This window comes from Condylura cristata, unplaced genomic scaffold (genome assembly GCF_000260355.1).
Source record: "Condylura cristata isolate star-nosed mole 26May11 unplaced genomic scaffold, ConCri1.0 scaffold00026, whole genome shotgun sequence".
Taxonomy (NCBI): domain Eukaryota; kingdom Metazoa; phylum Chordata; class Mammalia; order Eulipotyphla; family Talpidae; genus Condylura; species Condylura cristata.
This window is the reverse complement of record NW_004567127.1, coordinates 13,754,461-13,768,656: the sequence shown is the minus strand read 5'-3', so window position 1 is coordinate 13,768,656 and position 14,196 is coordinate 13,754,461. Positions and strand designations below refer to the sequence as shown.

The 14,196-nt window shown below is 36.6% G+C and overlaps 1 protein-coding gene across 1 annotated transcript in view; it reads right to left on the bottom strand.

Annotated features, from left to right (window-relative positions):
• Positions 1-824: 824 nt before the first annotated feature.
• The window catches only part of DPH5 (diphthamide biosynthesis 5), a 28,545-nt gene continuing 15,173 nt past the window's right edge, over positions 825-14,196 (bottom strand). The window contains exons 5-8 of the mRNA XM_004689728.2: positions 10,245-10,365; positions 5,906-5,945; positions 4,702-4,805; positions 825-2,745 (exon numbers count right to left, since the gene is read on the bottom strand). Of these exons, the coding sequence (XP_004689785.1) occupies positions 2,522-2,745; positions 4,702-4,805; positions 5,906-5,945; positions 10,245-10,365 (489 nt within the window). The 3' untranslated portion in view covers positions 825-2,521. The remainder of the gene's footprint in view (positions 2,746-4,701; positions 4,806-5,905; positions 5,946-10,244; positions 10,366-14,196) is intronic.

Below are 14,196 nucleotides of genomic sequence, written 5' to 3'. Positions count from 1 at the left end.
GACAAAGTTATGACATTGTCGTCATAGGAATTGGAGCCAATTTCCCATTGATTTCAAACACAAAGGTAAAGATGTACCCTGAAATTTCTAGAGTACAGTAAGTAAAAAGTTTTGGGGAAAAAAATACTGTGCTGACAAAGAACAAAGGGGACTCTCTTAGAATGCCAGTGGGAATTCTAAATGATACTTAAGAACCATCTTGGCAGTTTATTTAAAAATGGACTTCTTATATGTTCCATTGATCTACTTCTGGGTATCTATTCTAGAGAAATAAACCTTATATTCACATAGAAATCTGTATGTGAATGTTTTTAAAATTATACCAAATGCTAGAAAGTGCAATCACCAATAGTGATTGAATAAACATATGGTTTATCTACATAAAAGAGTATTGCTACTGCTCACAATAGCCAAGATCTGTAAACAACCCAAGTGCCCAACAGTGGATGATTGGAGAAAGATGGGATATTAAAATGGACATGGGTGAGCCCTGTTAAGTAAATCAGAAGGAGAAAGAAATAATATAGGATTTCACTCATTGGTGGAATATAAAGAAACAAAAACAAAACCACAGTTAGATTCTGTTACCAAAATGATGGTTACCTGAGCGGGGCCTAAGCTAGAAGGCCAAATAATTGGTGGTAGGTAGTGACTGGACTAAATGATTATTGAGTGATATACGGTGTTCTAAGCCTATGCTGCCTTGATGTATTTTAAATGTCACTTGTCTCTTAACATTATGACAAAAGAATTTTTTATATTTACCTCGAATTTACATGAAATTATATTTTGAAATTTTATTTAAAATTATACTTTAAGTTCTTTATCCTTAGTTTTTGGACAATCCTCAGATGTAGGATGCAAAGTCTTTATTATTCAAACAGTAATTCTAGCATTTGTTGCAAAGCCCAAAGTGCTGATCAAATCTTATGAACTTGCTGAGATTCAAATGTGAAGCTGCTTTCTCTTGCAAAGAAGAGCAGTAGTTTCTGCTCAGCTTTTCCAGAATTCCAACTATTTGATTTTCCACTAACTTTGCTTAATGTCTTCTCTTCAGCTGCATGCTTCAGGAGTTAGCCGAAGATTAAAGGTATTGTATGTGTCTGTGCCACCTTCATTTCTAGAATTTCATCCTCCAATTCCTCTAGCAGCCCCCCAATTCCTCTTTCAAACATGTAGTACTCCCATTCTTGAGTTCTAGACACTTCTTGCAAGTCAGCCTGGGGAATGCTCTGAGGGGAAAAGTCTTATTAGCAAGTTCTCATAATGCTTTTAGTTCTTTCCCAGTGCTTTTAGACAACTATTTATTATGTTTTCCCCACAGTTTATAATTGGGAGGGCTTGTACATTACAAGTTATTTCACTATTACTAAGTCTGGAAGTCCTCCATTTTATTAATCTTAAATGTTTGTTTTAATGCCTAAGAAGGAAACAGTACAGACCGCTATTTAAATGTTGGCTTTCTTTTCTTTTGTGTCCAAGAGATTGAAAGTGGACAGATTCATACATGTATTTAAATATCCTTTATCTCAAAAGAAATTAAATATGCCAAAATAATCTCTTGCAAACTGATGCTTTCAGGAAGTAAAGAAGAACTTGCTCAACAAATTTACTGAACAAAGCAGTCAGACAAGTTGATGAGGCCATGGAAATACTCACTGAGATCAACTAAACTCACATGTAGCAAAGCTCTTTCTTTTATGAACTAACAATATAAAACCCCATGTTTGTCATGAAACATAACAAAGTGTTATTTAGAACTAGTAAGAAGAATGTGATAACTGGTATAGACATACATACCTATATATGTGTCTGTATATATATGAGCCTGTTAAGTAAGTGGGATGAAAAATCTTGAGTAATCCATTGTCTTCAAACGTAATTTTATTTTGTAATCAGCAATTTTGTACTTGTCTGCTTGAATGTGAAAACAAATGGTAACTGTATGTGGCTGACCAAACGTTCATAATTCAGTCATTGTATAACCTCCAAAATCCAGCGGAGCATAAGCCACATATTAGGGTGTCAGCTCAACAACATAAGTCAATTCAGAACATCGTTTGAAGGCGTGTGCTCAGTTGAGCTCAAGAGCACTGGGGTTAACTCCTCCTACCTCATTTATTCAAACTCATATTAACTGCAGCCAGGGCAACCCATCTTGCAGTCAAGGAGGTGCCTGGCTTTTTTAGGAAGAATAAAGTTTCACCTGTGTAAACTGGTTTTCTAAGTAAAAATTGCTTTTCTGACAACTCTGTCTAGGGATGTCTAGTTACAAGTTCTCCAGCTTGACAAGTGTCCTATGAGTTCTTCCTGAAAAATTGCCAAAAGTGTAGCAACAAGCATCCAGGGAAAACTCTAACAGAAAACAAAGAATTGCTGCGTCATGTCTTTCTTCTCGGTCACTTATTTTATACTTATTTGATAAACCAAATAACCTCCCTGCTTATGTTATATAAATAGGTGTATGGGCCCATATGGCTGAAATGAACATCTTAATGGAAGGAAATGCAAATGCCCGTGTTCACAGTCCATCAGTGCTCTGGGATTCTGTGCTCTCTTCTGATAGGGAAAACAGACTTAGCATCTCCAGTTCCAGAGGATGCATGCTGCCTCCTGTGATAATCAGAGAATGCAATGGTCCTCCCAGGTCCACAGTGCACATCTGTTGCAAAGTGCCTGCTGCGATTTTCTGGTCCTCAGCTCCAACCCTGGCTAAGCCTACACAGAGTGTTTCCTCGGTGACTGCTGTTTAAAAAAAAAAAAAAAAAAAAAGGTAAGCTAAGCTACTGCCATTCAGGTTAGCAAATGCATTATCATGGTCAACATCCAAACTCACAGTGGTGACAAAAGTACATTTAGAGAAGCCCCAAATTTCTTCAATCTCCCTAAGCACTCATTATGAACTTTATCAATTGTAAGATCTTAAATGATGCAAAACCTTTGGAATTTTCAGTCAAATGGGAAGTATTACTTTATATGCCAGTGACTGCATAACATTTAAAAACCTCAGAAAAAATAATAATTACCTTTATCCAATACTTTATCACTGCATACCATTTGTCTTCAAACAGATTCAGATTGAACAATGCTTATTACAAGATTGTATTTTTTTTTTTATTCATACATATAGATCTGGGGTACATGCCAGAGATGCTGAGGGTGAGAGGATTCATCAGAGACAGAGAGGGGAGCAGAACAGGCAGATGGATGAAGTACACTGCTGAGGGGAGCAGCGGGCGGGTCAGGAGAGGTCTGCCACGCCATGTGGTCACCTCAGGGGCAGGCGGGAATCGAACTCATGCGGAAGTGGCTTAAGCTTCTTAGTGCAGTACTTTAACCTGCTGCGCCACCAGGGAGGGCCACAAGTTTGTATTTTTAATAACTTTCTTGAGATATATGAAAAACCGTGATGTTACGAAATAGATACCTAAATTTGACTTTCTGCTTGGTCACTAAATCAGCATGTAACAAATTTAAATTTTTTCATTTTTAAAAATAAAATCTTTTTTAAATGGTAATTTTAAGGGGTAAGAGAGAATAGATAGGAATTAAGTAGACTATAGCGCCCTTAACAATAATGGGAATTTAACACTACTTATGCTTTTGAGTTCAAAATGACCTATATTAATGAACTTTAACAATATTCACTCTGGTGCACCAGCTAAAGGACTATTGTTTAGTTGAGAAAGTCATCTGGCTTTATTATTTAGTTGAGAAAGTTTTCCTAAGTGAACAATGTTCAAAATGGGGTAAATGATAATATGAAGAGAAACAGGCCCACGGGGAGCTCTGCACAGTTATGGATACAGGGCACTCTCTCAGTTTCATGACTTTATTATTTTTTTAATTAGAGATTTATTTTTATTTATGCATACAAGAACTGGGGTGCAGGCCAGAGTTGCAGGAGGTGAGAGGATTCATCAGAGACAGTGGGGAGCACAGATGAGCAGCAGGTGAGACAGGAGAGATCTACTGCGCCTTGTGGGTCAGCTCCCTGGCCAGGGATCGAACTCATGCTGCAGTGGCTGTGGATAGCTTGTGAGCTTGATAGCACTGACTTTAACCCCTGTGCCACCAGGGCCCCTGTTTCATGACTTTAATCATCTATTGAAGAAAGTAAGCGGTTACTCATGATTTCTGTGTATCTTTTCTATCAAGGATAGCTGCTGAAAGGCAGACAGAGCTTTAAAACAGAACATGATGACAGGTTCTGACAGGTTCATCAAAGAGCCTCTCATTAACTTTTACTGACAGTAACATTGTGTTCTTTACTACAGTGTCTAGATATTAGGAATACAAGGATAAAGTCTCGTGTTTTTAGCCTGAAGCCTACTATTCTGGTGTCAGTGTTGAGAATAAGAAAAAGCAGAATATGTTTTTGCAGAACAGAACTTGTCATAGATCTGGGCTAAAATAGAAGTTCTGTAATATTTACATATTAACCTATTTGCATCAAATCTAATTTATAGTTTGTGAAACTAAACTTCACTTTCTGAAGTAGTATCAGTTTTACTAGAACTCCATTGTTCTTTCAGTACAACTTTCAGCATATGAGATTTATATGCTGAAATAGTTAAAATAGTGGAAAAATGAAAAGAAAAAGCACAAATGAAACAGTGCTGTTCGTGTGTGATGATGTGTCAGATCCACATCTTAGTGCGTCAGCGGGGGAGAATGAGAAGATTTTAGGGTCCCAAGTACCTGGTTCTTCTCCTTGTAGTCTTTGATTCTGAACAATCTCCAGAAGTTGCTGGGCTGCCTGGTTTACACTCATATAACGAGGTGGTTCATAGATCTTCCTTCCCCTGTAAATATAAAACCAGATGCCACTGTGCCTACCCATGAAACTATATAATGCATTATTAATGCAATTACTCCCTCAGGTACGCCAGTCTACCTTCTGTTTGAAGCTTTCACATGACCCATTTTAAATACACACTCAAATACAAAGCAGTGATTCTTTATCTTTAGTTTCTCAGGCTTATTTCGTTATTCTATTTCAACTGCCTGTTGATCTTCCTGAACTGGTGGTAGGAAGTCAAAGCTCAATAACTTAACCATAAATAGCTAACCCAAAGTTACTTTCACTCAAAGTGTTAACTCAGGCAAAAAGAACTCAAATAATTGGCAATATATTCTGTACTCTAGCTTACTCAAGTCTGTAGTGCTCATTTTTACTGCCATGTTTAAACCACATAGTCCTCTTTGCATTTTTCTTCTAAGAAAAAGTAAACTAAAGCAATAATACCTTAGAATTTTTTTTTAAAGCAGTAAATATCTAGATATCTTATAGGGTAAAATATATTTAATCCCATATGCTCAGGAGCCTACCAGGTTTGCCCAAGGATCATAATAAAAATATTATAGCTTTGTAGCTTATAAAAAGTTTATGTAGATTATTTTACTCAACTATTTCCTAAGCCAGTACTGTCCAACAGAAACAGAATGTAAACCACAAACATGATTTTATATTTTCTAGTAGCTATATTAACAAAAATAAAAAACAGTTAATTTTAACAATATAGTTTATTCAAATCAACAGATTCAGCAATATCCAAAAGACTGTATTTCAACATTCATTCCTATAAAATAATTTTAAAGATTGTTTTTGTTTTAAATCTTTGAAATCTGGTATGTATTTTACATACCAGACATAGGGACTCAAACTTATGCCTTCTGACTCTCACTGTATTAATTCACTCCACAAATACCATATCATATCTATGAAATGTATTACTATTTCTACTTTATCACACTGCTTATTTTAAAAGATTAAACGCATTCTATTTTTAACTTAATAAAACTGATTTTCAGCACTCTTTACAACTCATGGCATTTAAATAGAATTTGCTGAATTATTCAAGGCATTAAAAGACATCTAAGTAACCTTAGAACAAGAACTTACTTGATTAGATTTTCCAAAGACTGCTCCTTTACTTTGATGTCTGTAGGAAGCAATAAATAGTTTTTTAATTTAATTAACACCTTAAAACCCTCTGGATGAACTTATTATCTAAATTTTGGGGAACTTCTCCCATCTCCAAAATATTATTGGAGAGTTTGTGAGTCTTCCCTCACATGGCCACTTTTTAATGGAAATACGTAGAAGAATGGAAGTCTGTGTTTGCTTAAAAATCATAAGTCAGAAAACAAGCTGAAGTCAGCCCTGAGACCATCCTGAAAGGATCTAATTTCTTCTTGGAAAAGAAGACACAGGAAGGAGTTAGATAAATATTGGCATATACACTACCTAACAGCTAATAAAAATCTTTGTGTTTTTCTACTAGCTGGTGACTGCATAAGCCCAACTGAAAAGTCTTGGTATGTTTCTGATCTCGTCTATTTTTTAGGCACCAGAATGTAAGCTTCAATGTATGTAACATAAACAAGCGAAATTCTTACATTTTGAAAGGAGACTCTGCTTGCTGATGAATGGTAAGACATGACCTAATAACTTACGAATTAACACTTTAAAACCAAGTGACACATTTCTAAGAGGGCTGCACTGCAGGTACTAGCAGGTACAGGGCTACCTCAGCAGCAGAACAATCTGCTCTCATGCAGCCTGACAGTTCAGCATCACAAATATTTGATCTTTCCAATTTAATCATGATGCTCAGCTGCACTATTTAGTAAAAGGTAAAGAAGCAGTATCGCTGTATCCTCACAGGAACTCTGTATACATCAGAGCATGCAACAGCTGTTTCCTGTCCTACATGCTGAAAACAAATGGTTCAGCCAAAGTGTGTTTATAAAAATATAAATATAGTGCAATGGAGGGATCTTTTTGATAGATTTCTACAACTCTTCCATGAAGTGATTATAAAGGTTTTTCATATAAATGATACAAAACAGTTTGCTTGGAAATATAGGAGATTAAACTCATACATGTATTTCTCAATGTGCTTAGAACCAAAGGTGAAAGTACTTTTCAAATACTTTCAAGTACTTTGAAATATCACTATTTAATACTTTCATTTATCCTTCATATCTAGGAAAAATGCTCATTAATGTGGACTATGTTATGATTAATAATAAGGCAACAAAGATTTCCTTTATATGATAGTTGTAAGATTTTATTTTTTTAAGGTTTTTAGAAAGTCAACATATTCATCTTGAGCTTCTGAATTTTGTGATACTAAGGTGTTTTATTTAATAGTTTCAATATTTTTATTTTAAATGATTTGATCTACAGAATCTGTTTTTTAAAATGAAGATCATTGGGGAGAATTTTTACAGGCAAATGCCTGTAAACTTACGCTTTAATCAAACATAAGATTGTATCGGTGAATTAACTTCAAATCAGACCAATCTAAAACTTGTCGCCACACAATTATTCCTCTGTACCTCTACTTGCGAGAATACAAGTATCTCCAATTCATCTTAGTGCCAAGACCCAATAAAGTACAAAGAACCTAGTAGATAACTCAAAAAGTTCACTGACTAAATTTGCTCACGAGATACTCTTAAATCTACCTCTAGCTCCTCTTAAATTGTTCTCTCCTTAAGTAGCTTAAGTCCCAACTTTTTATAAAGCTTTTTTGACTTCCTTTCAAATGCCCTTTCTTTGAAATATCTATTCAATTAATGTTAAATTTTATTGATCTCTATTTCATATGTCAGCTTAGCTTTTCTAGGTAAACTTTAAATTCTCTGTAGTTCCCTACCATGGTATATTTACACCAATCCCTACAGAGTTTGGTTCAAGGCAAGCATTCAGTAAATAGATACTAATTTAAATGATGAGAATTCCAAATGGCCAAATGCAGTAGTGTTATGGCTTGAAGATTTGGAGTCATGGTATCTTATACTTTACACCTTCTTCCTGCTTTTGTTAATAGAACAAGGATGATATATTGTTCAACCTTGTTTGTCTTTTCCCAGGAAAGCTAAGAAAGGAGTTAGCTCTTAGAAAGGGGGCTTAGGAGCCAAAACTCTGGTTTGTCCTTTCTGCCTGTCTCCACAATAGACCTTGATTATTCTTTCATTTTACATACACATAGCATGATGATCACAAAGTATATTTCAAACCTGGAGGACAGCATCCAAGTCTAATATTTCTTTAGTATTCTAAAAAAAACTTCCTCCTCATTGAACAAAGTGAACATTCAGTAAATGTCTGTAAATTGGGGCCCTCCCTGGTGGCGCAGCGGGTTAAAGCACTGCACTGAGAATCTAAAGCCGCTTTCGCATGAGTTCGATTTCCGCCTGTCCCGGAGGTGATCCACGGAGGTGATCCACATGGCGTGGCAGACCTCTCCTGACCTGCCCACTGCTCCCCTCAGCAGTGTATTTCCTCCATCTGCCTGTTCTGCTCCCCGCTCTGTCTCTGGTGAAGCCTCTGGCAGCCCCTGAGCCTCTGGCCTGTATCCCAGTTCTGAGCTCTGTATGCACAAATAAATAAATCTTAAAAAAAAAAAATCTGTAAATTGATTTACTAATGGCAGTCCCAAAACCTTCTTAGAAAATTGATGCTACTTTCCCTCTCAATCCCCATTTTCTTTTTAAAGATTTATTTATTTATTCATATGGAACTGGGGTACAGGCCAGAGATGTGGATGGTGAAAGGGTTCACCAGAGACAGAGTGGGGAGCAGAACAGGCAGATCTATGAAGTACACTGCTGAGGGGAGCAGTGGGCGGGTCAGGAGAGGTCTGCCACTCCACGTGGTTACCTCCGGGGCAGGCGGGAATCGAACTCATGAGGAAGTGGCTTTAGCTTCTTAGTGCTGTGCTTTAGCCCTCTGCGCCACCAGGGAGGGCCTTCTCATGCCCTATTTTAAACGGTGATGGGGAGGTTATCACATAGTCTTACTCTTTTATGATTTTTCCCTGTTCTGTCCTAAACTTGCTATGTTTTGCTATAATGTAGACATACACACACATTTTTGAACTCCAGTGAATTTCTAATTTTTCAGTTTAAGTGTACTTGTATGTTTTCCTTTAACAAAGGTCTTTCTAACAGCTGTGCTGCTCCCATCATCTGCTTTGACCTTCTAAACATAGTTGGTCATAACTGATTCAAAGTTTGGGATAACATGATGAATCAGTCTAATGGTGTTCATTCAGACAAATGGAACAAGTATAATATGTTTGTCAGAAAGAACTTTCAAAAAAGTAATACCTGTCTCTTTCTGTATGGAAAATTCAAAGACAAAACTATAAAGCTAATTAACTGCATTTACAATAAACCAAGAAAATGTCATATAGGTGGGAGATAGGTATAATAATAATAATAAAAAAAATTTACATAAGTATTCACAGTCTAAATTAGACCTAGAATAAACTGTCAATGTGGATGGAATAAAAAGAATATATGCTGGCTGACACTGAATGAACCAGAAAAAGAAGGTTTTTTTAAAAGATTTATTTATGCATAAAAGAGCTGGGCCTACGCCAGGGTGCAGGGGGTGAGAGGAGTCACTAGAGACAGAGTGGGGAGCAGAACAGGTGAACTGACTGAAATACACTGCTGAAGGGAATGGCAGGCAAGATAGGTCTGTTGTGCCATGTGGGTCACCTCCCTGGCCAGGGATCAAACTTGGGTAGCTGTGGATAGCTGCATAGTGCTGTCATTTAACCCTTTCTGCCACGAGGGAGGCCCCTCCTATCAGTACCATTATCTTGGCACACAAAGACAGTGATCCCACTTCTTTCCATACTAGGTAGGAAATAACATTTGGATACCATGACACTATGAGAAGAACTGTGATAACAGATTCTCTGGATGCCTCCAAAAAGTTGGGTGACAGTGGGCAAATGATTCAGTATTTCTCAGTCTTAATTCAGTCTGAACAGGTTTCAATAATGATCTCTAGTGTGTCCTTCAGATCTATACTGTGATTCTGATACCATCAGTGTTTCAATAGTCATAGGACCTCTCTAGAAAGACACAGGATGTCCTGGTAAAAAAGAAGTGTCAATACAAGTCTCTAGAATACAGTCAACTGATAGAACATGGTCTTGATGGACAAATGGATAGATACAGAATGACGGGAGAGACTGTTAGGGCATAAGACGGAGCAGAATGAACACAGTGTATGCACGAATAGCCCCGTGGTAGATAGAGGAGAAAATGCATGTGTCCCTGGGAGTAAGGGAGTGTGTGGCATGCACAGAGTGCTAAACTATAGCCTGTTTTATATCTACCTATTTGCCCACTAAGCAGTTTTACCTTGACATAAGACCCAAGTGAGAACACAGGACAACTCCATACTGGACGTGAAGGACAGACAAGGCCCTTACCTAGCAAGCATAAGGTATGCATGCCGTTCTGCCTGTTCTTCTTCACTTTGTCAAAAAAGCTTTCTGGTCTCCAAGTGTCTGTCCAAAAAACAATAGAAACTGTCTCTCCAAACTTATACAACTGGAAAAAAATAAAAACATTAATTAATGATGGAAAAATTCACTAACTATAATTTCATAGATAGTTGAAATAAAAAGCGGGAACCAGACTTGACATGGGTTAGGACTAAAATCTGTTGCAAACAAGGTCATGACATTTCTTGTTGGTCCCTCATTGCTGGAGGCTTTCTGAGGCCCTTCCAGAAGTAGGCTTCTAGTTTTTCTTCATTTAGTACAGGAACCTACTATTTAGCTTTGTGGCCCAAGGCCAAAGGCTTCTGTGTAGTTGTGACATGGTTCACAAAATTACTATTATCATTCTCATTTCAGAGCGAAACCAGCGCTTAGAAAGATCAACATCCTTGCCCAAATTCAAACAGCTAATTAGTAATGATAAAACAACATAAGCCTACGTCAGGGAGTACTCTCTGGCACCATGTACCTCAGCAAAATTTACACATTGGACACTCACTCCAGCCTCTACCTTCTAACTTTATCCCCTATTTGTTCTCTCACTACAGAGTCCAAAATGAGGGTCTTTTCCTGAACCTTTCCTACCAAATGCCCTCCACCCCATTCCACACCTAAGCAGCTTGCTTAGTTCCAGGCTAGCTGCACGGTTCACGTAAGTAAGTCCAACTTCAGATCTTACACTGAAAAATATCTGGTCTCAAATTCTGGTTCTGCAACTTGTTAGCTATGTGACATTACTGTTGCTAAGTCTTTATCTATGAAATGGGAACAATGGTAAAATACTGTCCTTCCTACCCATAGGGTCGTGAGGATCAAACAATATGTAAAAGGTTCCAGTGAAAAATTTCTGTATGGTCACATGCTGATAGGAATTCTTTTTAGGCACTATGCAAAGACCAGTAATTTCCAACTTAAAATCAGGTAAAACATAACACTATGGTTGTTATGTGAGAATTTAGTTATCAGTGTTTGAAATAATTAATAATAGAGCTAGCTATCACATCTAGTCTTCTGCCCTGAAATAGCTCTAAGACTCAGGAATTCACCTCCTCTTTTCAGAGCCTAAGATTCTTCATTTGGAAAATGAAGAAACTAGTCTGAGAGGGGATTATCACCTAAGGCTTCTCAGATCCATTTTCAGAAGCTGTAGTGTGAGGTAAGGAAAAGGCAGATAAGAAGGAAACAGAAATTGGAGCATTCAGGGCCCTCTATTCAGTACCCCTAAAAAAGCTTTCTTAGTTTTTACATGTTGGGGTATTAAAAACTATAATGGTACTCAGAATAGTGACTGAGTTCCCAAAGGGAGGTTTATCATGCTTCTACTATGGCTACCCTCCAACTTACCTACTTACCTGCTTACCCTCAAAGTCCTTTCAAAAACTAAAGCAAGAAGTTATTTACCCACAGGAGATGTGCTAGCAGTCTAATTCACAGACCAGCGTGCACCATCCCATTTATCAAAGTTCAGAATCCTAAATCCCCCTGCCACATCAACAAGGTTTCTCTGTGGCAAATTCCAATGTGGGGTTCCAGGAAGACATTTAGCTGAGCAACAGGAGTGGCCCCTGGCCCTTGGGGCTGCTGTTATTGTAATTGTTCTACAAGAGGCAACTTCATGTAACATGCTATAGATCATGCACTGTCTGCCAGACATTAAGTTATATTAAGCATAGGTATTGAAGTGAGGAGCAATACAGAACTGTGGCTCCCACAGAGTAAGCTTTCACACATCATGCAGGAAAAACTTTCCACTCGACCTCTGTTTTTTTATTAGTTAGGTGATTATGAACAAATCAAGTAACCTTCCTGAAAGCAGGAAGAATTCTTGTGCAAAGTGGATATTTTAACAATAAGCCTAACAATGTGGGTTTTTTTTTTTAAGGATTAAATTGCATAAAGCATGTCAATTGCCTAGTACCTTACATATATCAAAGAATAAATGTTAGAGATTCGATGAAATCCCTTTAAGTAACATAAGATATAAAAATCGATGTTCAGATGTAATCCAACTATTTTCCTTATGGGTGAGTTCAAAAATATTACCAAGTATTTTAAGTTATGCTTAAGATCTAATTCTGACAAGTTCAACTATTTCTATTCTAAAAAGGATTTTTGGCATCTCTATAATCTGGTTTTTTAAATCTTAGAATTAGTCCATATAAAATTTAAGGGAAAACTATTAAAGTTAAAGAAACTGTATGTGTAAATATATAATAATACTTTAAATTGGTCTTGAAGATTTTAAGAGTCATAGAAGTATAGTCATGGATGTAAATAACTATGATCTCATTCAAAAAGTAAGGGAAAGAGCATTTAAAAGAGAATTTAAATGCTAGTCACGTATAAACACTAGCTGAAGTATCTGGTATAAAAGTATCTTTGAATTGTCTATTTTGGGGGGAAAAAAGCAAGCTCACATAAACACTGGTTTCTAGAACCCTGATTTATAAACTCTAATCATTCTCCTGGCTGTGGTACCAACTTCTTCAATGAATTTGGGAACATTATGCAAACAGTTGCACCATTTAGATGTCAGTATCTCAAAGAACAGAAGGACTAGTCCTTTGTCCTTTGTTTTTTACAATCCAAAGGACTGACTAGTAAAATATAAAAAGAAACTGGAGCAAAATCATACTGTGATGAGAACTGAGTTTGGAAGCCTAAGCCCTGTCATGAAGTGTCAGCCTCCTGTGATGCAGCCATTTTCCCCAAACATAACTGATGTAACTGTAAATTTAAAGACTATGAAAAGAGCTGTTTTCTAAGGAACAGTAGGTAAACAGAATACTGGTCTTGAAGTTTTGCGTTTTTTTTTTTTAATCTTCATAAGCATTTTAATATCGAAGCAACACTGATATTTGTATATGGTCACCTACTCCATATATAAAGTTTTCATCTGTTTTTACAAGAAAGCCATGTAGCTTATCTTTGTACACATAATTGAGAGAATCCACATGAGTTTTAGGCATATCATTTCAAAGATAAAATCCAACTGCATTGGAGTAGTAAATAAATAAGCAATTTAATTAAGGAGGTATTTGTTACATATTGATTCTATGCCTGGCATATGATATAGTGTAAGGTATGATACAGAGAAAAGTAAATCAAGGAGTTTGTAATCTGGGCAGTGCACAAACATATTCACTTAACTGAAAATCCTGTGTAAAATGGGGATTTACCAGGATTGTTTGAGCATAACAATAGCACAATCAGATCTACAATCTGAAAAGGAAATTGTAAAGGAGAAAAGAATGATGCTAATTTATAGTGGAAATGGAAAGGGGCTGGGGGAATGTAATAAACCCATGATTTGGTAGGTGGTCAAAATACTTTCTAAGAAACAAAAAGAATCGAAAGCTCAAATGAGTTCTTCCAGGTTTACATACCAACGTAGAGCACTGATATCCTTATTATCTAGTTTAGTGGTATCTGCACAAAGTTAAGTTTTGTCATTTCTACATTAGTCCCTTGACAACAATGAAACTAATTTAATGCCCTGAAAACTAACAGTAAGAACTACAAGGGTAACAGTCAAAGTGGAAGTGTTTTCTAATTAGAAAATCATCCATCCTTTTGCCTGAAGTGAACACAACACACACTACAACTTTTATGCATTAAACATTACTACCTGTTTTGTAGACTGGTTTCATTTACCTGTCCTTTAAAATGTCTCAAAATTGTAAAGAATTACTATGGTCTGTCATGCAAGTAATTAATACTAAATACCAAAGGAAATCATTCTAGAATTTGTAACTTTTCTACTTGGTTTGTCAGATCTGGCTGAAAGTATATATATTAAGTGTTGAATAAAGACTGAAAGAAAATACACTAGAATGGTAACTACAGTTACTTTTACACAGTGGTCTACATAAGCTTTTAT